Source organism: Ranitomeya variabilis, chromosome 4 (assembly GCF_051348905.1).
Source record: "Ranitomeya variabilis isolate aRanVar5 chromosome 4, aRanVar5.hap1, whole genome shotgun sequence".
NCBI classification, from domain to species: Eukaryota; Metazoa; Chordata; class Amphibia; order Anura; family Dendrobatidae; genus Ranitomeya; species Ranitomeya variabilis.
In genome coordinates this window covers 271,063,700-271,091,463 of record NC_135235.1, presented here as the reverse complement: position 1 = coordinate 271,091,463, position 27,764 = coordinate 271,063,700, and the positions used below count along the sequence as shown (strand labels likewise).

Genomic DNA, 27,764 nt, shown 5'->3' with positions numbered 1-27,764 from the left:
TGAATAGTAGTACACCAGAGGAGGTCTGGACTCCGCAGTTATGGGGTCAGGAGAGCGGTGGTGACTTTCCTCTCCTCTGTTCATCAGCCCCCCCGCTCTGTAACATTAAGGGGTCTCCACTTTGTGACTGAGTTGCTGCCGTTTCTTCCACTTCTCAATAATATCACTCACAGGTGATGGGGGAAAATTCAGGAGGAAGAAATGTCATGGACGGAGTTGTTACCCTGGTGGCTCCTATTACAGGACCGCGCTGGGATCAGTGGGCTCTGCACCTCTGGCCGCTGTTACGTTAGTAAAAGCAGATGGGGGGCCGGAGGTTATACACTGGGGGGTGAGGGGTCGTAGGTTATACACTTTGGGGGTGAGGGGCCAGAGGTTATACACTTTGGGGGTGAGGGGCCAGAGGTTATACACTTTGGGGGTGAGGGGCCAGAGGTTATACATTGGGGGGGTAAGGGGCCAGAGGTTATACACTGGGGGGGTGAGGGGCCAGAGGTTATACACTGGGGGGGTGAGGGGCCAGAGGTTATACACTGGGGGGGTGAGGGGCCAGAGGTTATACACTGGGGGGGGGTGAGGGGCCAGAGGTTATACACTGAGGAGCCAGAGGTTATACACTGGGGGGGTGAGGGGCCAGAGGTTATACACTGGGGGGTGAGGGGCCAGAGGTTATACACTGGGGGGTGAGGGGCCAGAGGTTATACACTGGGGGGTGAGGGGCCAGAGGTTATACACTGGGGGGTGAGGGGTCGTAGGTTATACACTGAGGGGCCAGAGGTTATACACTGGGGGGGTGAGGGGCCAGAGGTTATACACTGGGGGGTGAGGGGCCAGAGGTTATACACTGGGGGGTGAGGGGCCAGAGGTTATACACTGGGGGGTGAGGGGCCAGAGGTTATACACTGGGGGGTGAGGGGCCAGAGGTTATACACTGGGGGGTGAGGGGTCGTAGGTTATACACTGAGGGGCCAGAGGTTATACACTTTGGGGGTGAGGGGCCAGAGGTTATACCCTGGGGGGGGTGAGGGGCCAGAGGTTATATACTGGGGGGGTAAGGGGCCAGAGGTTATACACTGGGGGGGTGAGGGGCCAGAGGTTATACACTGGGGGGGTGAGGGGCCAGAGGTTATACACTGGGGGGGTGAGGGGCCAGAGGTTATACACTGGGGGGGTGAGGGGCCAGAGGTTATACACTGGGGGGGTGAGGGGCCAGAGGTTATACACTGGGGGGGTGAGGGGCCAGAGGTTATACACTGGGGGGGTGAGGGGCCAGAGGTTATACACTGGGGGGGGTGAGGGGCCAGAGGTTATACACTGGGGGGGGTGAGGGGCCAGAGGTTATACACTGGGGGGGTGAGGGGCCAGAGGTTATACACTGGGGGGTGAGGGGCAGAGGTTATACACTGGGGGGTGAGGGGTCGTAGGTTATACACTGAGGGGCCAGAGGTTATACACTTTGGGGGTGAGGGGCCAGAGGTTATACCCTGGGGGGGTGAGGGGCCAGAGGTTATACACTGGGGGGGTGAGGGGCCAGAGGTTATACACTGGGGGGGTGAGGGGCCAGAGGTTATACACTGGGGGGGCGAGGGGCCAGAGGTTATACACTGGGGGGTCGAGGGGCCAGAGGTTATACACTGGGGGGGTGAGGGGCCAGAGGTTATACACTGGGGGGGGGGGGCCAGAGGTTATACACTGGGGGGGGGGGGCCAGAGGTTATACACTGGGGGGGTGAGGGGCCAGAGGTTATACACTGGGGGGGAGGGGCCAGAGGTTATACACTGGGGGGGAGGGGCCAGAGGTTATACACTGGGGGGGGAGGGGCCAGAGGTTATACACTGGGGGGGTGAGGGGCCAGAGGTTATACACTGGGGGGGTGAGGGGCCAGAGGTTATACACTGGGGGGGTGAGTGGCCAGAGGTTATACACTGGGGGGGTGAGTGGCCAGAGGTTATACACTGGGGGGGTGAGGGGCCAGAGGTTATACACTGGGGGGGTGAGTGGCCAGAGGTTATACACTGGGGGGGTGAGGGGCCAGAGGTTATACACTGGGGGGTGAGGGGCCAGAGGTTATACACTGGGGGGGTGAGGGGCCAGAGGTTATACACTGGGGGGGTGAGGGGCAGAGGTTATACACTGGGGGGGTGAGGGGCCAGAGGTTATACACTGGGGGGTGAGGGGCAGAGGTTATACACTGGGGGGGTGAGGGGCCAGAGGTTATACACTGGGGGGGTGAGGGGCCAGAGGTTATACACTGGGGGGGTGAGGGGCCAGAGGTTATACACTGGGTGGGGGAATGTTATCCATTGGAGGTGGCCGCTGGCGGGAGTAATGGGGGCAGTGAATAGAGCGGAGCTCAGTGATGATGTCCTGCTGTACGGGCGGGTCTATGCGGTCCCACACGATACATGAGCACAGGACGCGGCCTCTGGAGGTGACACATAACTACACGCCGCCCACATTACTCCTGACGCCACCTCCATCCCTCCAGAGACAAAACATGAGACACGCAGTGACTACGGCGGACTGTCAGTGACGGGAGGACGCGCAGGGCCGGTACAGGGCGTGACGTGCAGGTACCGCAGCACCGCCATATGCCGGACGTCACCCGCAGCGCCACTCCCGGGCCGGCACTACTGACCTCCCAGCGCCGGCTTCACCTCACCGGAAGTAGACGTGGCCCCGCCTCCTGACGTCACACATTTCAGTTTCGCGCCTGTCGTCTCCTAAGGAAATGTACAGCAGAATCAGGATGACGTACGGTCACATGACCGCAGTGCCCCGCCCCCTGTGGTGCTCACGGTCCCTCATGTGATTGTCCCGGTCACTGTCACCATCATCATCATCATCTTCATCTCTCCGCCGCCTTGTGAGGTTCTGAGTTCAATAAACCCGTTTATTTTCTAACCAAGCTTAGCTTTCTCCTCCTCCCCAGGTCCATCACTGAGCTCCACTTGTCGGGTATTGTCTGTAACTAGTCATCGCCTCTGTTCCAGCAGACAGCCCACCAGCTGCTGAGCTTATTGATTGGCTGCAGCGCTGTCACCATGACCCCAGCACTGCAGGCAATCCCCACCACACAGAGCTGTGCTGGACCCGGGGAGGGGGAGTAAAGTTAATTCATTTTTTTTATGTATTTGTTTTATTTAACTGCATCTGTGGGTCAGATTTTCTGAAACAGGAAAAAAAACATTAAATTGTCATTCTGATCATAAATGGTTTATAAAAACGGAGCAATTTTACTTTTTAGTAAAAAAAATCCTGTCTGTTCTCAAAACCACCGATTGTTAAATGATTTTGCTTACCGCTCGTTGCCTGGGTTACCGGCCACCTTTGTTGTCTAGCAGCAGTCAAGCCTGCACAGGGGGGCGCTGACCGAGACAACACTTTACAGGAACGTGCATCACAAAGTAACTGTTCAAACCAAGCAGTGGCGCTGGGTGCCCCGCGGTGGGGCCGGCGGTCTCTGTCACCTTCCCACCTCCTTGTCGTCTTCTCCATCTCCGCCCGCCTCTTCCTTGATTGACGGCTCTAGTTTTACAGTAGGGAAAGGAAAGATGGAAAAAAGGCGGTGGGAATGTGCACGGACCCCTCGGCACCACCAAGGATGCACGGACCCCTCGGCACCACCAAGGGGCGCACCGGGCACCCGCTCTGAGCCGGCGATGTGCACCTTTACTCTGTGCGACCTTATTCATTACCGGCAATGTGGTCTGTAGCACTTTCCTCATCAGTGTGGGGGGTCCGGCCCCAAATAACGAGGCCTATTCTGTATCATCCGCAGAATCTTAAAGCCACTGGAAGGCGTCAAATGTGAGAAAAGTCGGAATTTTTTATTTTAATAATTTATTAACGAGGGAAATGATTCATTTACAAACCCACAGCGAGGATCTATGTAATGTCTAGAGAATGAGCCGCCTCTCCGACCTTCCAGCATAGATCTTAAAGGGAATGTCCAGAATCAATGGGATAGATCAGATCAGTGGAGGTTCAACAGCCGGGAAGCAACCTCCCGAATAGTCGTCAGGGGGTCCTACCGCATCTGGATGTGACCCCCGCAGCTCCGGACACCATAGCTGTCTCCTATTGAAGAGGCTAGGAGAACGGCCACTACTAGATCCAAGCTATTCCGGCTCCATACACTGCATATGGCCGCCGTGGGGGCCGATACCAGCTGATTGGTGTCGTACCGCCACTGATCTGAGGACAGCTCATTGATATATGAGATCTTGACAACCCCCTTTAAAAAAGGGTCATCTGACAACATCCCGAGCCCTTTTCTTTAGCATCGGAAGCGAGCGGTGCCGATGACGCGGTTGTGCAGGATGTAAACTTCCGAGTCAGAATTGAGCGCTACCAGACGGCGTCCAATAACCCCTTTAAATGTCTCGATGCACAGACTAAATCTTACCAGTAAACTTAAAAATAATTTTTGTCCATGGGTTACTCCCATTGTCACAGATGGATATTATTTGTAAAAACACTCTTGCAATTTACTGTAAAATTTGCAGCCATTCTTCAGCTATTGACAGTTTGTTTACAGCTCGTTACCTAGGAGACCGACCACCTTGTAAGCACAGAGCTGAAGCTGGCTGGGATTAGAAGGGAAGAGCATATTCCAGTCGGCTTTAAAATAGCGCTTACAAGCTGAATAGAAAACAGGTTGTAAGTAGGGAAGGGCGGACCCGCAGAAGTTCTTGTAAGTAGGGAAGAGCGGACCCGCGGAAGTTCTTGTAAGTAGTGAAGAGCGGACCCGCGGAAGTTCTTCTAAGTAGGGAAGGGCGGACCCGCGGAAGTTCTTCTAAGTAGGGAAGGGCGGACCCGCGGAAGTTCTTGTAAGCAGGGAAGAGCGGACCCGCGGAAGTTCTTGTAAGCAGGGAAGAGCGGACCCGCGGAAGTTCTCGTAAGCAGGGAAGAGCGGACCCGCGGAAGTTCTCGTAAGTAGGGAAGGGGCGAACCCGCGGAAGTTCTCGTAAGCAGGGAAGAGCGGACCCGCGGAAGTTCTCGTGAGTAGGGAAGAGCGGGCCCGCGGAAGTTCTCGTAAGTAGGGAAGGGGCGAACCCGCGGAAGGTCTCGTAAGTAGAGATGAGCGGACCTGCGGAAGTTCTCGTAAGTAGAGATGAGCGGACCCGCGGAAGGTCTCGTAAGTAGGGATGAGCGGACCCGCGGAAGGTCTCGTAAGTAGGGATGAGCGGACCCGCGGAAGGTCTCATACGTAGGGATGAGCGGACCCGCGGAAGGTCTCATACGTAGGGATGAACGGACCCGCGGAAGGTCTCGTAAGTAGGGATGAGCGGACCCGCGGAAGGTCTCGTAAGTAAGGATGAGCGAACCCGCGGAAGGTCTCGTAAGTAGGGATGAGCGGACCCGCGGAAGTTCTCGTAAGTAGAGATGAGCGGACCCGCGGAAGTTCTCGTAAGTAGAGATGAGCGGACCCGCGGAAGTTCTCGTAAGTAGAGATGAGCGGACCCGCGGAAGTTCTCGTAAGTAGAGATGAGCGGACCTGCGGAAGGTCTCGTAGGTAGGGATGAGCAGACCCGCGGAAGGTCTCGTAGGTAGGGATGAGCAGACCCGCGGAAGGTCTCGTAAGTAGGGATGAGCGGACCCGCGGAAGGTCTTGTAAGTAGAGATGAGCGGACCCGCGGAAGGTCTTGTAAGTAGAGATGAGCGGACCCGCGGAAGGTCTTGTAAGTAGAGATGAGCGGACCCGTGGAAGGTCTTGTAAGTAGGGATCAGTGGACCCGCGGAAGGTCTTGTAAGTAGAGATGAGCAGACCTGTGGAAGGTCTTGTAAGTAGGGATGAGCGGACCTGTGGAAGGTCTTGTAAGTAGGGAAGAGCGGACTCACAGAAGTGCTTGTAAGTAGGGATGAGCGAACCTGCGGAATTCGGGTTCTGCTACTTGACCTGAACTTTATTCCAAAGTTTACTTCAGGTACCAGAGCCCGAATCCTATTGAAAATAATAGGGACCCGAATTTTTCAGCTGGGGAAGTGTTCTTTCTCAAGTTCAGGTTCATTCATCTATCCTTGTAAGCACTGCGCATGATCTGCTGTGTAGCAGAGGTGGTCGGTCTCCTAGGCAACGAGCTGTAAACGAAGGTGTCCCTATCTCAAGAACAAATTAAAATTTTAATAGACAGTAAATTGCGACTTTGCTCGCGTTTATGAGAAGGTTTCCACAATTTTATACAGATGGGAAAAACCCTTTAGACTTGAATTCACAGCAAGAAAAGAACGTTTTGCAGTCAGACAACACTGCGAAAAAAAAACCAAAAAAAAAAACATGTTTTAGCTCTGCTACAAACTTGTAGAATAAAATATATTCATGAATTACATTAATTACATCTGAGGATATGCCTGTAAATTAAGGAGCGGGGTCGTAGAATGTGGGGATGTGTGCGATACGTGATGTATCTACTGTGCTAAGTCTTACAAACATTCCCACATTACAAGAGCAGGCAACGGTCGGAGACCACTTTGGCAGATCGGTTGTTAAATATATGTTACATATGATAAAATGAGATTTATGTCACATGTTTGGCTGATTCGTGAGGTCAGCCCCCCCATTTCTCTCCCTGTATCGTCCAGCAGGGGAAGAACACGACCAGAATCTGAACGTTTCTGCTATCACAGCGGTGAGCAGATTTCCCGCGGCCGAGTCCGTCTATAAAGCCTGATTCCTGTTCTCTTCACTCTGCTGCTTGCGCTCCAACAGCCACTTGGAAATCTTCTCCTTTAGTTCACGGTTTGGTTTTATTTGATCCATAGTCAGAGGGCTACGATTAAACGGATCAGTTTGGTCACTAAAAAGAAAACAAACAAAAAAATACATTGTAATGTTTTAAGAAACAAAATATGTTTTTTATTATTTTAGCACTTTTATTTTCACTTTCTTTCAAGAGTCATAACACTTTTTGCCCCACCATCAAGAGTTATTCTCTCAGTTATTCTCGGGCGCTGGCTGTAGAACACAGCACACACCTGACTGTATGCGGCCGGCTTAGCTCCTGAGCGCGCTCCATACATGTATGATGGATGTCAGAAAAGGTTCAATGCAAATATGTTAAAGGAATCAATGGAAATTGTGTAATGTCTCATTTCCCCTGTGGTGGCGCTGCAAAGAACCTTACACACTTGCTACCAGATTCCTAAATTATTACAGGGAGCCCCCCCCCCACACACACTTATTTGATAACCTCCCCATAGTATACGGCATGATAATGCACTACATTTGCACTTGCCTAAGTAGATGTCGAGCAATGGTCGACCTGTCCACGGTGACCCGGGAGGAGGGAAGGATAACAGGGTCCAACATGACAGTACTCATTATAGGATCCAGGAACTCATCAGGGGCATCAGCGTACGTCTCTTCTTCTCGCTGCTGCTGGTCCGCTAAGGACTAAAACCAGAGGGGTATTTAGGATTATACCAACGACCGGCAGAACTTTTAAGTATTACTGAAAGGAAACAGTCAGCAAAATACAGAGACCGAACACAATACAGTTCTGCTTCTGAATCCTTTATAGGAGCGAGCTGAAAAACACTAGTGTGACAGCATAAAAATGTGGACTGGAAGGAAAGACAGAAAACACAGAGGCAGTATCATGACGGAACACAGCCTAGAAAGAAACACTATTACAGAATCTTCACAAATGGAACGCAGACTAGGAAAAAAAAGCAAACTAGTGCGGCATCGTTATAATGGAACACAACCTAGGAAGAAAAACTACTGCAGCATCCTCACAATGGAACACAGCCTAAGAAGAAACGCTATTACAGCATCCTCACAATGGAACACAGCCTAAGAAGAAACGCTATTACAGCATCCTCACAATGGAACACAGCCTAAGAAGATACCATATTACAGCATCCTCACAATGGAACACAGCCTAGGAAGAAACACAATATTGCAGCATCCTCACAATAGAACACAGCCTAGAAAGAAACGCAATATTGCGGCATCCTCACAATAGAACACAGCATAGAAAGAAACACTATACTGCGGCATCCTCACAATAGAACACAGCATAGAAAGAAACACAATATTGCAGCATCCTCACAATGGAACACAGCCTACAAAGACAAATATGATTGTGACCCCCAAAAAAACTTTATGGAGAAAATACATCTGTGCTACATTTGAACATGATGTTAGGATTTATCCTGGAGCGTTAGGACATACACTTGTCTCACCTTGATCTTTTCTGCCATGTTTGTGAATGCTACGATCATATTTCCCGGCTTATTGATTTTCTTCAGCACCCGCACAGTTTGAGCAAACAGCGTTGGCGAGTAGGAGCGACCATCTTTCGGCACGGAGGCACAGAAGTTCTCTTCATCTCTGCAGCACAGAAGAGATATTTTTTTACTATGTTAGTTATGAACATAAGCCTCGCCCCGATGGGGACAGCGACATCCCCGATTATTCAGCAGTTGCATATTTACCCCAAGTTTAAGTAGATGGTGCAGATATCCGAAACGAGCTGCTGAGGCTTGAAGTCAAACTCGCTGAAATCCTTCACCTTCAAGGCTCCCATCTTGGGGCCAACTAAATGCTGGAGGAAGTAATTAAGCATGGAGATGATCCGCTCTGCTAGAAACGGTTGGATAAATAAGGAGCGAATGTCTGGGGAAAGAGAAAAAATATATTAAAAAACAGCAGCAATATTCATGCTCCCCAGGTCAATCGCTGCACCAAAGCTCGACAGGCTTCAGCGGTGACATCACAACTACTACAGACATGAACTCTGCGGCTAATCACCAGGTACAGTGGCTTTTGCCGTCTACATTGACATCACCTTTAAATGTGATGGGCTGCAGCGGTCATGTCCACTGTAATTGCGATGTCACTGCTGCAGCATGTCAACAAAAGACAAAAATAAATAAATAACAATTAAATAAATCTCGGGGAAAGTAGCTACAGCCTTGTGCTATTTTCTACACCTTTGCACTTGTGTCACAGAAGACGCACCAATCTATTGGCACGAGAGTGCCACATCCACCTGCCCACCCTGGACAGCAAAGCGGCATCAGCACTGGATCTGTCCAGCCATTAAATTGTCCCAACGTAGCAAATTATGGGGCATCCATGGGATAGGAGAACCTGCGGATCACTGGGGTTCCCAATGTTCAGACCCCTCAGCGACCTTGAAAATAGCGCCTAAAGCTCCCCATCTGAATGGGCTGATAGTCGCTCATGTGCACCACAGCCCTATACATTGTCTACGAGACTGATGGAGATAACCAAGGACATCACTCCGGTGTGTCCCTCAGTCCCATAGACAATGAATGAAGCGGTGGTTTGCATGCTGGACTGCCGCTGTATTCAGACTAGGCTATCCTCGGGATCCGTAGTATCCTCAACGATCAGCAAATAATTGACATGTTGGAAACTTTTGGGTGTGTCGTTACCGGAGGTGAGGAAAGCCAGGGTTCCGATCGTCTCATTCGACATAATATTGTGAAAGCGGGCTAGCTGTCCGAACATGAGCAGATTGGACTCCTTTTCCCGCCGGCTGTCAGCGCTCAGCCCGTCCCACTCTCCGCGGTCCCGCTCTATCTGTAGGACTTTAATTTTGCTCAGGTACTGGATGACAAAAAAAAAAAACATTCAGCAAAATGACCTCAGATGACATAGACAATAATGTAATTAAGCTGCAGGCATGAAGGCAAATCCCCTCATGTATTGGACTAACACATGGCTAGTGTATGGGGTCATGGGGATTGTCCTGTCCTCAGCCGCTGCGAATGGGCAATAAACCGGCGCCGATCAACCTGTATACAATCACATTCAGGGCGAAGTCAGACAGATGTATGAACTGGACCGCAATGCTCGGACTGGCAGCGGCTCTCCCGACCCGAGCGTGGAAGTGGCATAGAAACGAATGAAGCGGTCAGGAGGGCCGCGGCCAGTCCAAGCATTGTGGTCCGACTTGTATGGCTGTCTGACTGCGCCCTCATTGACCGAATTCAAGGGTTTGACAAACCATGGCTGCTTTCTTTCATGTGTTGTGTCTGATATTACAATGCACCCCCAGTGAAGTGAATGGATCCGAGCTGCAGTACCAAGCACAGACTATAGTCAGAGGTGGCGCCGTTTCTGAAAGAAAACAACTATGTTTCTCTATTCTTCGATAACCCCTTTAAGATGGCGGATGCTGTTACCGCTGACAGCTTTTGGGGTTGCCCTAGATATGTTCTCTCTTACCTGGATAGCCTCATCTAGTAAAAACACCGCATCGTTCATTAGCAGGTTGAGGAAGCGCAGAAACAGAGGAGGGTTTACTGCCTCAAGGTTTTCAGCAGCGTAATCTGCCAGTCTCTGGAGGGCACAAAGTAGATTAATTCGGGAACGGGTATTAAGAGTTTAAGGGGCCTAATTAGAAACATTACCAAGGGCAGGAATGGAGTGAAAATAATAAAATCTGGCATTGTCACCTGCCGCCACTACTGTGGTCTGCGCCATCACCACAAGCGATGACATGACCATTCTTCTGTCACAGGATTGCAGAGATTGGCTGCAGCGGTGCGGCAACTTGAAGGCACATCATTCGATAATATGCCGCTGTTGCTTGACTGCTGCAGCCAATCACAGACCTCTGTGAAATAAGTAACGTCGCTGATCACCGCTGGATCCAAAATATTACTGATAAATGTAAACCTCCGCTCACCTTGACGCTCTCCCGATAGGCGTCCTGCCCCCACATGTATCTTAAGATGGGATACATAGGACGTCGATAGTTAAATTTCTGCTCGAACTGATGGGGGTCACCTTAAAAAGTAAATGGTTTGCAGATTAAGAGATGCAGCCATGAATGTCGTGTCCTTGATGAGTGCAGATCAGGACCAACCACCTACCGGTAAACTCTATGTCGACGAACACCTTTATGAGCGCCTCGGCCAGACGTGGGGCATGTCGGTAAGAACAAAAGATTCTCTGGCGGTGGTAAACGCTGGAGATAAGTGGGTTCTGACTTTGCTCCAAATGTGGCATGACCGCCTCCAGTACTTCGGCAAGCTTGGCACGCAGATGGGGATTCTTCATCCTAAAAAACACAATTTTCAAGGGTTACGGTATTTCCAATCTTCATAGCAGGATATGGCTGGATAGTACTTCTAAATACAAGCCCTTTTCCAATTTACTGTTTATTTGCATTTTCAGCAATTCTTGAGATATTAACATGTTTACAGCTCGTTGCCTAGGAGACCAACCACCATTGATGCCCAGCTTATAAGCACTGTGCTGAAACTAGCCGAAACTACAGTAGAAAGCATTGGTTTGCTCCAGCAATCCTAACCGGCTTTAACACAGTGCTTACAAGCTTGATAGAAAAGCGCCTGTAAGCACAACTGTGCGTATTCTGCTGCCTAGCAGAGGTGGTCGGTCTCCAAGTCAACAGGCTGTAAACAAAAATGTTAATATCTCAAGAACGCCTGAAAATTTTCATAAGCAGTAAATTGCAAAATTGGTTTTATTTACAAACTCTGACAGTATCCATCTATGAGGATGGAAATAACCCATTTAAAGAGCTTTTTCTATTCCATTAGTGGCTTATCTTGTAGTCTTGATTAGAGGAGGTGGTAATGTGGCCATCTAGAATACTCATTGCTCTCATGATTGTACCGGTCAGGGGCAGAGACGTGACATTTTCTGATTAATCTCCATTTCAAATTATTGTACCACTTAGCACTTTCTGATATTTTCGATCCCCGTTGACTTTTCAATTACCATGAGTTCAGTTTCAGCAGAGCGCCCATATGCCATCTATGACGCCCCCTTTACCTTTCAACACTGCCGGTAAACACGGTTATAAAATCCAGTATCTGTTCCAGAGATTCTGCCGCCGTCTCCAAAACTTCATCTGCAAAACGTCTCAGGAAGATGAAAAAGTCTCCCAGGTTATCAGCAAAGAATTCTGTGCAATGAAGAGAAGTGAGGGAATATATTTATTCAAAAAGCAGAAAAGAGACAGCAAACTGAGAAAATGCCCCCAAAAATAATTAAAAAAAAAACATTTACTCCAATACTTCCTCATTAAGGGTTATTTTCTAGTGTCCTCCCCACTTCTCTATCTGGCGTACTGTTTACTGGGTGCGGTGCGCTACTGAAAATGGAAAGTTAGGAACAGCAATATAGTTGCACCACTGGTCCGAACTGTGCCCTCTCCGATGCTTCAGGGCTGCTGGATGCTTGTGCGCTCCAGCGATCATACCACTGAAGACAGCTTGTAAAAAAAAAAAATAATCATCTCTTTGGAGCACAGTCATGTCCTCTCAACTCCTTGATTTCCCATGCCTGGCTGTAAGACAACTAGCTGCAGCAAGAGCCTCTCCCTTCTGTAAAGCCTACAGTAGTTCACAAATTGCCCAGCTGAAGAGGACGGGAAATCAGCAGGATATTAACTCCAAAGAAATTTTACAAAACGGTTTACTTTATTTTAGGTGTATGCAAAAAGTCATGCCGACTAACAAACAGTGAGGGTGAGGGCACGCTTATGCTCTGGTTTCGATGCAAAAATTGATGGCACCGTACTAGGCTTTGCCATCTTTCTTGTCCCACCTCAGGAGCATTTTACAGGTTTCTATTCAAACCTATTTGTAGTTCCAAAGAACGACGGGTCCGTCCGACAGGAGAGTCCATCTACGTCACTTCAGGATGGAATCCCTTAGTTCAGTAATTGCTTCCATGGAATCACAAGAGTTCCTGTGTTCGGTGGATATACATTTTTCCGGGTCATCAGAGATTCCTTCGGTTCACGGTATGGCAGGACCACTTTCAGTTTGTCGCTCTTCCATTTGGCCAACCACACCCAGAGTCTTTGCAAGATCATGGCAGGGGTGATGTGGCCACCTTACGGTGCCGGAGTCTAGAGGTCATACCTTGCCTGGATGACATCCTTGTAAAAGCTCAGTCCTCCTCCCTAGCCCAGGAAAGCATGTCCATCACTCTCGACATCCTGTCTTGGCGAGATTATCAACAGGTAAAAATCTTGTCTAGTTATGACCCCGGGTCTGATTTTCCTGGGCACAATTTACAACAGCCTTCATGCAAGGGACTTTCTCCCCAAAGAAAAGAAAGCAACTCTCCAATGGGGAGATCGCTCTCTTCAGGCCCCGCAATCTCAGTCCCTTCACTTGGCCATGGCGGTTTTGGGCAGGATGGTAGCGGCTGCGGAGGCCATTCCCATCTCCCAGTTTCGCACCAGGCCACTTCAGCAGACCATCCTGTGTCCCAATGGAACACATCTGCACTCTCCGGATCTCGTTTCGAGTCAGGGCGCTCCTAATCTGGTGGCTGCCCTCCCCCCTCATTCGAAAGGATCGGTCCTTCCTCCCTATCCACTGGCAGGTATTTACAACAGATACCAGTCTCCTCGGCTGGGGAGCTGTCTTCTGCAACCCTCATGGTCCAGGGCCGTTGGTTGTCGAAAGAGACTTCGCTACCGATCAATATTCTCGAGATCAGAGTCATTCTTCAGTCCCTTCTCCACTGGCAGGATCTTCCCAGGGGCCTATCGGTTCGAGTCCAGCCAGACAACGTCATGGCAGTGGCATATGTCAACCACCAGGGAGGAACTCTGAGCCCTTTTGCCATGGCCGAAGTCTCCAAGATCCTTCTCTGGGCAGAGAACACGGTTCCAGCAGTATCGGCAGTGCATATTCCCGATGTACACAACTGGGCCGCCGACTTTCTAAGTCACGAGGGTCTCGTGGTGGGAGAGTGGTCTCTGCCCCAGGACATCTTTCATCAGATTTGTCTACGGTTGGGCTCTCTGGTCGTAGATCTTATGACTTCCTAGGTTAACAGACCGGTTCATCTCCAGATCCCAAGACCCTTTTGCAGTGGGCGTCGATGTTCTGGCAATACCGTGGTCACAGTTTGCTGTTCCTTATCTGTCCCCGCCTGTTCCCTTGCTTCCCACGCTGTTAAAGAAAATCAATGTGGAAGGGGTGCTGGTCATCCTAATAGCACCAGATTGGCCCAGGAGGACCTGGTAAGCAGAAGTCGTCAATCTACTCGCAGACGTTCCTTGGAGACTCCCACACAGCCCAGATCTGCTTTCTCAGGGTCCTATTTTCTACCACAATGCTCGGTCACTCGATTTGACGGCGTGGCTGTTGAGACCACGGTTCTAAGTCCGACCAGGTTCTCAAAACGAGTGATTCAGACGATGATTCAGGCTCGGAAGCCAGCTTTGTCTTGGGTTGACTATCGGACTTGAAAAGCCTTCTTCCGTTGGTGTGGGACTAATCACCACGTGCCTATGGTTTTCTCTGTTCCTTCTGTTCTGGCTTTTCTGCAATTAGGGCTTGATGCAGGTATAGCTCTCAGTGCACTAAAGCTCCAAATTATCTGCCTTGGTTATTTTTTTTCAAGAATTTAGCTGCATGTTCTCAGGTCAGAACTCTTCTTCAAGAAGTGACTCATGCAGCCCTTCTGTATCGTCCCCTGGTAAATCCCTGGGACCTCAACCTGGCTCTGGAGGCTCTAAGGTGTTCCCCCTTTGAAATGCTCAGAGAGGTCTCTGTGCCTCTTCTATCTTGGAAGGTGTATTTTCTTGTGGCCTTCACTTCCATCAGGTGGGTTTTGAAGCTGGCAACTCTTTCATGTAGCTCACCTTTCCTTATTCTGCACCAGGATAAGGTGGATTTGCGTCCTGTGCCCTCCTTCTTCCAAAGGTAATCTCCACCTTTCATCTCAATGAGGACATAGTCCTCCTCTCTTTCTGTTCATCTCCAGTTCACTCTCTGGAGCAATATCTGAACAGGTTGGACCTGGACAGGGCAAATCGCATTTACCTGTCACAACACTGCTGTCGGGTGACCCGGGACCAAGGGCTCCTTCCCTGTCCCTAACGGTAGGGGGCGCTCTAGCTCGCCCTACCCCCCGGGATATTTCTGAAGGTGACAATGCCGGGGCCTCCACCCTTGCCTTATCTCCTAAGTTAAGCCTTCCGTTTGTTCTCTTCCCCCACCAGGGAAGAGGGGGCGCTACTGTGCACCATAGTACACCAACCTGACAAACAAGGCAACACAAACAAGGGTCAACAGAAAACTCCAGGTATACAAAATATTCACTCACATATAACAGAGGAATGCACCGGGGCGTGGAGGTAGGGGAATAAACCAAAACAGAGAAGGATAAGGAATAACCAAACATACAAACCAAATAACAGTCACCGATAACTCCTCCAACTCTACTTCTCATATGCACTCCTCTCCGTCCATTAGCCATACAGCAAATGCTAGCTCTGACAAGGATTAGTATCAGACCAGATTATAAAGGGGAAAGGAGTGGCTAACCGAGCTCAGCTGTGAGCACAGGGATTTCCAACATGGAAGATTAACCCCTGTTCTGCCAGAAGGCATAAACACATTTAAAATGAAGGAGAAGTGCTTCTTCTCAGCGCCGGAGTAGGAACAATCGTCTGGCTCCACACTGTCGCGGTAACCCCGTGACCAGGTACGGACTGGTGCTGAAATTCAGCCCTGGCATTTGAAATCACACAGGCCCATGCTGTCCCCAAGCACCACATGGGATATATTACTAATATTTCACTGGATGGAAGAAAGCAACATTTACTATAAAACAAATATTTCTAATGATTTCTGTGGCCTGCTGGGGTAAGTGACGTAATCAGCGACTTCATAACTCTTAACAGTATGGGTATCTTGAGAACACCAATTCTACTAACAATGTAGCAGACAAGGCGGCCCATAACCAGACAGGCCCTTCTGGCATTTGCTAGAATTGCCAGATGGCCAGTCCGGCCCTGCCTGTGACAATACCTTTCTAGAACCGACTATCTCCTGAGGATGGATTCTCTCTTTGTCATGCCTGATGGCTCTCGAAGAGGCTTTCCGGCGTCCTAAGTGACAATTGCTTGTTGGATCCAGGCAACTACAGGATTAAGAACAGAGCGTCTTCATCTTGGATTAAGGGCCCTTTTACCCGAGTGGTGGGAGCCTCCTGGGTCATTCGACATCGGGCAAACGCCTTACAGCTTTGCAAAGCAGCGACGTGGTCCTCTATTCACACATTCGCCAAGTTCTACAGGGTTCATACCTACGACTTGGCAGATGCCAGCCTAGCTAAGAGAATCTTGCAAGCGGCAGTGGCCAGTTCTCCGAACTGAATTGAGTTTGTGCTGTTTTCCTTCCTAGGGACTGCTTTGGGACGTGTGTCCTGTGTCTCCCCCCAATAAAGCGATAATGAAAACAGGATTTTTTGGTTACTCACCATAAAATCTGTTTCTCGGAGCCTTCTTTGGGGGACACAGCACCCGCCATGTTTGACAGCAGTATTCATTTTTTTTTCTATTGTTACCGTTTGGTTTTTCTTCTATTTTCCTTGTGTTGCTTCTCCTACTGCTTTCTCGCTAATTAACTTAGTGCAAGTTGGTGGAGTGTACACTGAGGGGGGAAACTAATTTTTTTTGTTCATAGTGGCAGCAACATACACCCATGGTTTCCTGTGTCCCCAATGAAGGCTCCGAGAAACAGATTTTACACTGAGTAACCAAAAATACTGTTATTTACATCTACTCGGCCAGTCTAGTGTCAGTATAAGGTGGTAATTACTTCACCTGCCAATATGTGATAATACAGATTCAGTAAGCATATACTTGGTACCTGGTATGTATGCGAGGGCACTGTGCTGCACGTCAGGTATCGGGAACGTAAGTGAAACTGGCTCTGTGCCTCGATTGCCCAAAGCGATCTGCACCAAGAGAAGCGCGGTGGAGACCTGCAGCTGCAGGCAGTTCTGGAGAGTCTGCGGTTCGGTCAGCGCAGCCTTTACGCTCAGATAGATCGTCATAAGTCGCTCAAATTGTTCCCGTAGGTTCTCTGAGCCGGGAGCGCCGCTTTGCTGGGCATCACGCCATGCTCCTTGCAGTCTGTGCAAACTTTGGTTTACTTTCACCATTTGTTCATGCAACCTGGGAAGAGATTTGTACAATAATGATATAATTACATGATTCATAAAGGTCATTTTAAAAAAACATGAAACAGCAAGAGGTCACAACAACTATTCCATGCAGTTAGCATCAAGCTAAAATCATCTAGACTTCTGAGAAAAAAAAGGTTTCTAGTCTACTAGAATTTAACATCCCCCATTTCTCCTGTACTGCTAAGTTAAAGGGATATTCCCATCTCATACACTTATGGTATATTTACAGGATGCACCACAATTGTATAGATTAGGATTCAACCAATGGCACCTGCATCTATCTCGAGAACTGGACCCCTGTCATGTGCCGTGCTCAGTGGAAAGGTGGTCAGAAATTGCTATACAAATGAATGGAAACTCCAACCACCTCGCCACTGACAGCTGCATGCTTCATAGCTCCGACAGTTATATACAAGTCAAGTCCCATATATCCCATCTACTACACAATTATGGCATATCCTATAGATACTGCTTCCGATGTCCCTCACTGGTCAACCAGCTTCTTCTTTGGGGGCTGGGTACAGTATCTCCACTGCTCACCCGGCTTCTCCTCCTTTGGGGTCTGGGTGCAGTATCCCCACTGCTCCTCTGTACTGCTGATGTCCCCCGAAACCTTCCCATCTTCTCCTTTGAGGGGTAATTTTAGGGGTTTAGCATCTCAGCTTCTCCTTCACAACACTGCTAATGTCCCCCTGCCACTCAACTGGCTTCTCCTATCTATCCCTCGGGTGGAATGTGACCACTGGTCGCCTGACACCCCACTGCCCCAGAAGAGGAAGCACATGAGCGTCGGGGGGACATCGGCAGCACTATAGAAGAGTGGTGGGATTCAGTAGCTGAGTTTTTTCTTTTTAATAATAGCTCCACCATGGCCTCTTTTTTAAACTTTGTCCAAGTATTAGACACCCCCTTGAAAGGTGAGGACACGGAATACCTGTGAAAGCCGAGATGAAGAGTGTATTGTGTCAGCACCAGGTTTTCTGTCACCAAGTTAAAGTTCTGTGGGAAGTCTGGTTGCTGATCATCAGCCGGTGGAATAAGACAAGTCTCTTTGTCCAGGCCTGTGTGCAAAAACAATACAGGAAAAGTCGTTAAAAATATAGAGTTGTAGTATAACTGGTAGATGGGGAAAAAGGAAGAATAAGGTTACAACTAATCCTGTATATGAGGTAAGGGGGGCTTATTCAGATATCAGTTTTAATACAAAGGATCCCCGGTCCATTAATCAGAGTGGAGTAAAGCTATGAAATAAATCTAACGATCCCTGCATTGCATGGACAGGAGGGCTTTTAACAAAACTGTCCAAATTCAGCTACATATATGTGGGTAAAAAATTATTCCCATTATTAAATGTTAACACTGATCTAGTGGATAGGAGAAACCTTTGTGCGGCAATGGGGTCCGACCACTCAGACCCTCACAAATCCTGAGAACGAGGTTCCAGCAAGTCAAGTAAGAGGGAAACGGTGGCCGCACATGCACCCACCACTGCTCCATTCATTCTAAATGGGACTGTCGAATGCAGCAGAGTACAGCGCTCGCGATTTCAGAGCCCCGTTCTTAGGATCAATGGGTCTGCCAGCAGTCGGACCCCCAACAATCCCCAAGGTATCCCGTATCTTTTAGATAGGAATGTCATACAAATTAGCTCTTTGGAAACAAAGCCAACTATTTTGCTAGTGACAACCATTGGAGGTAGCCATCAGCTGTAGGTGGCATTAGCGAGATAGCTCTCCCCGTGAAGGAAAGAAAACGAATTTGTATGCTGGGGTTTAACACATATTGCAAAAAGTAAAACCGTGAGGCCATGTGCACACGTTCAGGATTTTTCGCGTTTTTTCGCTATAAAAACGCGAAAAAAACGCTTACATATGCCTCCTATTATTTACAGTGTATTCCGCATTTTTTGTGCAAATGTTGCATTTTTTTCCGCGAAAAAAGGAGATTTTTGTGTACTCACCGTAAAATCTTTTTCTCCGAGTCAATCATTGGGGGACACAGGACGAATGGGTGTTATGCTGCTGCCACCAGGAGGACACTAAGTTAAACACACACAAAAGATTAACTCCTCCCCTGCAGTATACACCCACGGGCTGGAGAATCCGGAGCCAGTTCGGTAACAAAGCAGTAGGAGTAAACCAGATAATAACAGTAAACATGTTACAGTCAAAACACCGACTGAAAAGAATAACCGAGCCAAACTAGGCTAACAGGGAGGGTGCTGTGTCCCCCAATGATTGACTCGGAGAAAAAGATTTTACGGTGAGTACACAAAAATCTCCTTTTCTCCTACGTATCATTGGGGGACACAGGACGAATGGGACGTCCCAAAGCGGTCCCTGGGTGGGCAACAAGAAGTTATAAATGCTGTGCGTGCCTACGAGCTACAGATGAGACACTGCCGCTTGTAGGATTCGCCTACCGACGGACGCGTCTGCCGAGGCCTGAGCGTGCACATGGTAGTGCTTCGTGAATGTATGCAGGCTGGACCATGTAGCAGCCTTGCAGACCTGCGCTGCCGATGCCTGGTGCCGGATGGCCCAGGACGCGCCGACTGACCGGGTAGAATGAGCCTTGATCCCCGGAGGTGCGGCGTGACCCTTGACACGGTAGGACTCTTGGATGGCGGAACGAATCCACTTGGCAATGGAGGCCTTGGAAGCGGGAAGTCCCTTCCGTGGCCCTTCCGGAAGAACGAACAAGGCGTCTGACCTACGGAGAGACGCAGTTCTGGAGACATAACGTCTGAGACCCCTCACTAAGTCCAGAGTGTGGAGAGCCCTTTCCGTGCGGTGAGAAGGAGCAGGGCACAGTGAGGGAAGGACAATCTCCTCATTAAGATGGAAGGAGGAAACGACCTTCGGAAGAAAAGACGGACATGTCCGTAGAACTACCTTGTCCTGGTGGAACACGAGGAAAGGAGGTTGGCAAGACAGAGCTGCCAGCTCAGAGACACGTCTAATAGACGTGACAGCCACGAGGAAGGCAACTTTCCACGACAAGAGCAGCAAGGACACCTCATGCAAGGGCTCAAAAGGGGGCTCTTGAAGAGCACAGAGGACCAGATTCAGGTCCCATGGTTCCAAGGGCATTCTGTAAGGCGGAACCATATGAGAAACTCCCTGGATGAAAGTCTTGACTTGCAGTCTGTTTGCAATCCTTCTCTGGAAAAGAACCGAGAGAGCAGAAATTTGGCCCTTAAGAGAACTGAGGGCAAGGCCCAAGTCTACGCCTGATTGGAGGAATTCCAAAATGTGAGGAATAGAAAATTGGAGGGGGAAACGTCCCCGATCCCTGCACCAGGCGAAGTATACCTTCCAGGCGCGGTGGTAGATGCGCATGGAAGAAGACTTGCGTGCGCGGAGCATGGTAGATATAACCGTCTGGGGCAGACCCTTCTGCCTCAGTACCCAGGACTCAACGGCCACGCCGTTAAACACAGGGCCTCTGAGTTCGGGTGGTAAATGGGCCCTTGAGACAGGAGGTCTGCGCGGCTCGGCAGCCTCCAAGGTACGTCTGAGACCAGTTGCACCATCTCGGCGTACCATGTCCTGCGCGGCCAGTCCGGAGCGATGAGAATTACTGAAATCCGTTCTGCCCTGACCTTCCTGATTACCTTTGCCAGAAGGGGAATTGGGGGAAAGATGTATGGGAGTCTGAAACCCTGCCATGAGAGGACGAGAGCATCGGCTCCGAAAGCTGAGGGGTCGTGAGACCTGGCCATGAAGACGGGAACCTGGCAATTGAGGCGAGATGCCATTAGATCCACGTCCGGAGTCCCCCATCGAGAGCATATCTGGTGAAAGATTGCGGGATGAAGAGACCACTCTCCGGGATCGAGGCTGTGGCGACTGAGAAAGTCCGCTTCCCAGTTTTCCACACCTGGGATGTAAACTGCTGAAAGTATGGAGTGGTTGGTCTCGGCCCAGCGGAGAATGAGCGTTACCTCGACCATGGCCGCTTTGCTGCGAGTGCCCCCTTGGCGGTTGATGTAGGCTACCGCAGTGGCGTTGTCGGACTGGACTCTGACCGCGCGGCCGGAAAGAAACGGATGAAAATGGCGGAGTGCCAGTCTGATTGCCCGAATCTCTAGGATGTTGATGGGCAGCTGGGATTCCTGCGGGGACCAGCGACCCTGAGTCGAGTGGCGCTGGAACACAGCACCCCAGCCGAAGAGACTGGCGTCCGTTGTGACAACCAGCCAGTGCACCGGAAGGAAAGACTTCCCCCGAGTCAGGGAGGACCTCTTGGTCCACCACCTGAGGGACTGCCTGATTGGGCGAGAGAGCAGGAGACGGCGGTCGAGCGAGGCAGGATTCCTGTCCCATACTGCTAGAAGGGCGTGCTGTAGGGGACGGAGGTGAAATACAGCAAAAGGCACTGCCTCCATTGCCGCCACCATCCTGCCGAGTACCCTCATGGAGAAGCGTAGGGAGTGAGGGCGAGGTTGGGTAAGCTTTCGGACTTCTCTCTGTAGCGTGGATACCTTTTCCGGAGGTAGGAGTACTAGACCCTGAGAGGAGTCTAGGATCATCCCCAGGTAGGATATGGTTTGAGCCGGGACTGGGGAAGATTTCTTGAAGTTGATTTTCCAACCCAGGCGCAAAAAGGTATTTATGGTGACGTCTACTGCTTCTGAGCAGGATCGAAAAGAGGAGCCTTTTATGAGAATGTCGTCCAAGTAGGGCAACACCACTATGCCTCGAGCATGGAGAATGGCCACGGCAGCTGCCATGACCTTGGTGAATACCCGAGGAGCGGTGGCCAGCCCGAAGGGTAGGGCGACAAACTGGAAATGGTGCCCCTGGACCGCGAAGCGGAGGAAACGCTGATGAGACGGTAGGATGGGAATGTGCAGGTAAGCGTCCTGAACATCCAGAGATGCAAGGAACTCGTCCTCTTCCAGAGAGGCAATTACCGAGCGGAGGGACTCCATACGGAATCGATGTACGCGGACGTACTTGTTGAGAAGCTTGAGGTCTAATATTGGACGTACTGAGCCGTCCTTTTTTGGTACGATGAAAAGATTGGAATAGAAACCTTGGTACCTCTCGTTCTGAGGTACCGGGATGATGACCCCGTCTTCCCATAGCGACCTTATGGCCTGGAAGTACTGACAGACCCTTGCTCTGGGAGGAGGGGACTGGAAGAAACGAGATGGGGGAAGAGAGACAAACTCTATCTTGTAACCGGAGGACACTAGGTCGCGGACCCATCGGTCGGGAACTACCGAGAGCCACGCGTCCCGAAAGAAGAGTAGGCGGCCGCCTACTCTGTCGGTGTCCTTCGGCGTTTGCCAAGAGTCATTGAGGTGGAGACCTGTTAGGTCTGGACCCTCGGAATCCCTGTTGTCTGGGTCTGCCTCTCCAAGTGGGAGAAGGTTTGTAAGACGGCTGGGAGGCTCTGTCCTTGCGCTGACCTCTCCCGACGCCGGGTGGCGCGGAGGAGGGATTGGACCAATTGGAGCCGAAACGGAAATATCGGCCTCGGCCCTGTTGGTTGCGAAAGGGACGAAAAGTTCGTTGCTGGGGAAGGAATTTGCTCTTTCCTCCTGTGGAGTCTGCGATTATTTCGTCTAGTTTGTCCCCAAATAGGCGTTCGCCCTGGTATGGAAGAGACGTGAGGGATTTTTTGGATCCCGAGTCCGCTTTCCAGTCCCTGAGCCAAAGGGATCTGCGGATCGTGACAGCATTGGCCGCTGCCTGTGAGGCACAGTTGGCCGCGTCTAAGGATGCGGAAACTACGAAGTCCCCCGCTCTAGCGATCTGAGTGGCCAGGTGTGAAATCTCTGGGGGTAAGTCGGCACGTAGTGCTGTAGAGGATAAAGACTCGGCCCAATGGGACATAGCTTTTGCAACCCACGTGACGGCAAAAGAGGGAAAGAGAGAAGCCGAGGAGGCTTCCAAGGCCGAGCGAGCCATCTGTTCAATTTGTCTATCAGTGGGATGCTTGATGGACGCACCCTCAGAGGAGGATAGAACCGCCTTGGTGGCTAGCCGCGACACTGGCGGGTCCACGGAGGGTGACTGAGACCAGTCCCTAGCTAGGTCCTGAGCAAACGGATACTTCAATTGCATAGCCTTCTGTCCTGAGAAACGTTTATCCGGTCGGACTCTATGGTGATCGACTATGTCCTTGAATTGAGGGTGCGTAGGAAAAAATTTATGAGCCTTTGTGGTTCGCCCGAATGATACGGGATGAACCGCCTTGGACGGGGTTTCCTCCTCTAACTGTAGTGTCTGACTTACAGAGTCTATGAGAGAATCTAAAGTCTCTTGATCGTGATGATACTCTGGGGAACAGGACGCGTTGGACGCGTCGTCCAGGAGGGATTCTCTGCTATGAGTCGGGGATGAGTGACGAGAGACTTCGCTCTCTGAGCCGGAAGGCTGATCCCGGACCGGAGATATTACCCTGGACCTCTTTTTGGATGAGTGAGGGCTTCTGGAAACGGTACGACCTCTAGGCCGAGAGGGGTTCTTAGACCGCGTTATATCATCCGTGGAAGTGCCCTGGCTAAGGGACGGCTCACGGAGAGACTGTATCGTCCTTTCCAAGGATGCCACAGATCGAGCGAGGGAGGACGCCCATGCGGGGGTACTAGGCTCGCTACATTCCGGGTCAGAGGCCGGAGTAACCTGAGCCGCCGACATTTCGCAGGCGGTGCACAGCGGGTCAGTGTGACCTCGGGGCAGAGATACCTTGCAGGAGGTGCACACAGCAAAAATAACGGAGTGGGTCTTTCCAGTCTGTTTTTGCTTAGACTGTGACATATTTGTGATTAAGTGAGCGTACTGGCAGGGGGGGAGACAATCCTACTGAGTGCGTCTCACCAAAGTTCTGCGGTGGCCTGGCAGGGAGATCCTGATGTCCTGTGCACTGCGTTGCTGCAAAGCCGCCAGCGCACTTCCTGGTCCAAGATGGCCGCTGAGATGTGAGAAGGGCGCTTCTCGGGAGCGAGAAGCGCCCAGGGAGGGGGCATGTCTTGGGCGGACGTAGGCGTGCATGTAGGCGGGCGCTGGAGTCCGGACCGGGCCGAGGTGCCACCGCGCCAACGGAGCGCCGGAAAGACCGCCGTGCCCCCTCAGAATTATAACGCTGCCCCGCGGCTGCAGAGCCGCATTAGTAAGAGAGTAAGGGGCCCCCCCCTGTCAGCTCGTCGGCCCCCGCACTTACCCTGTGCGATGGAACCAATGCTCCATCCACCTTCACCTTGGTAGGGAGAGGGTGGAGAGCTTCTGCCGCCATGCGTCGTCCGCTATATTCAGTGGTGATGCAGTGGGCGGCTGCACGGACGCCATGTCATTCTGTCCGGCTGTGCCCTGGCTCCAGGAAACTTAGGTGGATGATTAGTCCCCGTGGTCGCCTGAGAGGGAGGGAGGGAGATCGGAACGCTAAGGAACCGTTGCCACACTGAAAAGTGAGCCAGGGCTGGCATCCATCGTCGCGGGAAAGGATACAGGAGGAACGCTCCATGTACTTGCCCGTTGTTGGTGCGGGGGAGATCAGAGCTGAAAATTTGCCTGTCGCCCCCTTCTCTCCGTTAAATTAAAAATTGGTGGGGTCCTGAGGACCCAAGTGCCTCCTGAGACACTAAGTAAGAACTGGCTCCGGATTCTCCAGCCCGTGGGTGTATACTGCAGGGGAGGAGTTAATCTTTTGTGTGTGTTTAACTTAGTGTCCTCCTGGTGGCAGCAGCATAACACCCATTCGTCCTGTGTCCCCCAATGATACGTAGGAGAAAATCGCATCGCGGAAAAAAAAGCAACATGTTCATTAAAAATGCGGAATTGCGGGGATTCCGCACACCTAGGAGTGCATTGATCTGCTTACTTCCCGCACGGGGCTGTGCACACCATGCGGGAAGTAAGCAGATCATGTGCGGTTGGTACCCAGGGTGGAGGAGAGGAGACTCTCCTCCACAGACTGGGCACCATATAATTGGTAAAAAAAAAAAGAATTAAAATAAAAAATAGTGATATACTCACCCTCTGATGGCCCCCGGAGTGTTCCCGCCTCTCCGGTGCATGCTCTCTCTTCCGTTCCTATAGATGCCGGTGTGGTTCAGGACCTGTGATGACGTCGCTGTCTTGTGATTGGTCGCGTGACCGCTCATGTGACTCACGCAACCAATCACAAGCCACGACGTCATCGAAGGTCCTGAACCACACCGGCATCTATAGGAGCGGACGCCGCTGAGGAGATTGGCTCTCTTTTTATTATTTTTAAACATTCTATCTTTTACTATAGATGCTGCATAAGCAGCATCTATAGCAAAAAGTTGGTCACACTTGTCAAACAGTATGTTTGACAAGTGTGACCAACTTGTCAGTCAGTTTTCCAAGCGATGCTACAGATCGCTTGGAAAACTTTAGCATTCTGCAAGCTAATTACGCTTGCAGAATGCTATAAAAACCGCGAAAAAAACGGAAAAAAAACGCAAAAAAATGAGGATTTCTTGCAGAAAATTTCCGGTTTTCTTCAGGAAATTTCTGCAAGAAATCCGGACGTGTGCACATACCCTAACACTGGATTTTGTGAGGATTCTGCTTACCCTTCATATGTATATTCCGACTCCTTCGCTCTTCTTCGTTAATGTCTCGAAGCATGCAGTAAGTGGGATTGAATGTCAATAGACGGGCCGACTTAGGTTTGCAAAAAGGCTGGCACAGCCGCAACAGGGCTGCGCCCAGATTCAGAAAGAAGCTGTCCGAGGCGTACGTCTGCAGGAAGATTTCTGGAACTTGGTTGGCCCAGATTTTAGCACGACCTGCGTTGGCATGAAGACAGTTCCCCAGCCATGACAAGATGAGATGTTTGGTATCTGGAGATAACTGGAGAAGGTTCTTCAGAAGTTGGTAAATTTTCTCATGAAACTGAGCCATGAACTAGACAAGAAAAAGAGGAGATTAAATTGCATTAGTGATCTGCACAGTAAATGGAAGGAGGTAATGTATATCATCTGGCCACCATATTGGGGGTCCCATGAAGGGATCAGTGATGTGAATAGGTGATAAATGTATGTCCTAGAAGAACCCCTTTAGGTGTGGGCCGCACACACTGACTTCCATTACCTGATGTATATTGGCTTCTTGCACTTTAATCTCCTGCGCACTAGAGCGTGAAGGGTTCACAAAGTAACCATGATTTTCTACCACTCCCGGGGTACGCAGAAGGCAAGAAATACTAAGGATCTCCCCCAGCAATGTCTTCTGATACTGGTGTCCGTTTGTTGGATCTTGAGGTTGGATATAAGCCACAAAAACCTGAAAAATGTAAAAGTATATAAGAATGAGAAACTAATGGTTTCCAAGGTAAGTCGTGTCTGGCACGACACGTAAAGGATCATTGGCTTTTGTCGGGCCGTTATATTGGGGGGCCGTGCCAAGGTGACACATTGCTGAACGGAAGTGTATGACTTAAACGGTAACAGGACTTTATACGTCACAGGTAAAGCGAGTCACCTTTGCAATGTCCTTCTGACGAGTGCAATATAGCAGCAGATCGAGGTACGTGTAGAGCAACATCTGGCAGAGATCCAGGTCCTTGACTCTTTCCAGGATCACATCAAATATGGGATGAAAAACTTCGCTGAAAGACTGCACCTCCTCGTCAGCCAGAAGGGCTTCGATTACCTCCTCCAAAAACTCCACCACCTCATCAAAGTCTGAAACAGAAGCATGGAGCCGGCGGAGAGAATGTCATCATTCATTTCTACTGGGTATTAACTGAAGCAATGACAATAAATCCTTAAGGTGCAAATCTACTGGATATCCCAGGAGGATTTACTGCAGAATTAATGTAAAAATCAGCATGCTCCATTTCCAGATGCTTCAAAGCCCCCCTAACAGTAACATCAGCCTGATGTTGTATTTTAGCTGTCCGCGAGTTTATGCGAGACCAACCACGGCTTTTGTACTTGTTAAAACTTAACTGTTGTTGGTGGGATACCCCTTTTATCCCCCATCCACAGAATAGGTGATAAACATATGATCTGTAGGAATCTGACCACCGGGAGGGACCACCATAGAAATGAATGGAGGCCACAAGAATGACATTTTAGCAATCGCATTAATTTTGCTTCTAATATAAAATGCTGCAAAACTCTACTTTTGATCAATTGCTAGGACCCCCGCTCAGTGGATTATTGGGGGGGTCCCAGTAGTCTACCGTATATTTAGCTCCTGTTCTGTAGGGAGGTAATACATGTTGCTTAAAAGGATAAGTCCCTGTGATTCTCCCCATAATAAAGTAATAACATAAACCTCAAAACGTGAACCTTCAGGGTTTTCCCAAAGTTTTTGACCTAAGTGAGATCTGCTGATTGAGTGCAATCCACTATTTGGCCTCCACTGATCTAGAAGTCGCAGAAAGACAGATATAAACGGCTAAGTAACAAGGACCTACTTGCTCCACGCAGTCCTTCCAGCATGAGGTCCACCACCTGAGCCGGGACATCCTGCCCCTGATATATCTCCGGGGTCAGCAGAACAGTGCGAGCATTGGAGACGGTTAGTGCCTTACAGCGCACTGCATAAGGCAGCAGATTCTCTGGCACTTTAGTGACCTGTTAAGACAGATAAAAATGCAAAAAGTAACGAAAAAAATGTATGGTGTGAACAGTGTCGACAGGTCGTGGCATAAATGAGCTCTAACCTCCTTCTTGGCTCTCTGGAAGCAAGAGAATAGAAATGGGACGATATGCGTTTCCCCTGCATCTCGTTCCGCGGACAAATTGAGGGCTGCCGATGATGTCATACAGATCATGTATTTCCCGGGTTCGGTGAGAAGAAGCCGCGTGAACAATGCCTGAAAT

General features: G+C 50.1%; 2 protein-coding genes across 5 annotated transcripts in view; both read right to left on the bottom strand.

Annotated features, from left to right (window-relative positions):
* ANAPC4 (anaphase promoting complex subunit 4) overlaps positions 1–2,756 on the bottom strand; it is a 70,782-nt gene extending 68,026 nt beyond the window's left edge. For 2 of the 3 annotated variants that reach the window (XM_077249924.1, XM_077249927.1), the window contains exon 1: positions 2,639–2,756. The gene's annotated coding sequence lies outside the window, so the exon portion shown is untranslated. The remainder of the gene's footprint in view (positions 1–2,638) is intronic. The other variant, XM_077249926.1, reaches the window with a different exon arrangement.
* A 3,376-nt stretch (positions 2,757–6,132) lies between these two features.
* The window catches only part of UBE4A (ubiquitination factor E4A), a 35,955-nt gene continuing 14,323 nt past the window's right edge, over positions 6,133–27,764 (bottom strand). For both annotated transcript variants that reach the window (XM_077249922.1, XM_077249923.1), the window contains exons 5-20: positions 27,605–27,757; positions 27,356–27,515; positions 26,413–26,615; positions 26,023–26,214; positions 25,503–25,836; positions 17,883–18,009; positions 16,630–16,937; positions 11,780–11,912; positions 10,855–11,042; positions 10,668–10,768; positions 10,205–10,318; positions 9,409–9,583; positions 8,443–8,623; positions 8,191–8,338; positions 7,239–7,396; positions 6,133–6,800 (exon numbers count right to left, since the gene is read on the bottom strand). In XM_077249922.1, coding sequence (XP_077106037.1) covers positions 6,662–6,800; positions 7,239–7,396; positions 8,191–8,338; positions 8,443–8,623; positions 9,409–9,583; positions 10,205–10,318; positions 10,668–10,768; positions 10,855–11,042; positions 11,780–11,912; positions 16,630–16,937; positions 17,883–18,009; positions 25,503–25,836; positions 26,023–26,214; positions 26,413–26,615; positions 27,356–27,515; positions 27,605–27,757 — 2,814 coding nt within the window. In that variant the 3' untranslated portion in view covers positions 6,133–6,661. The remainder of the gene's footprint in view (positions 6,801–7,238; positions 7,397–8,190; positions 8,339–8,442; positions 8,624–9,408; positions 9,584–10,204; positions 10,319–10,667; positions 10,769–10,854; positions 11,043–11,779; positions 11,913–16,629; positions 16,938–17,882; positions 18,010–25,502; positions 25,837–26,022; positions 26,215–26,412; positions 26,616–27,355; positions 27,516–27,604; positions 27,758–27,764) is intronic.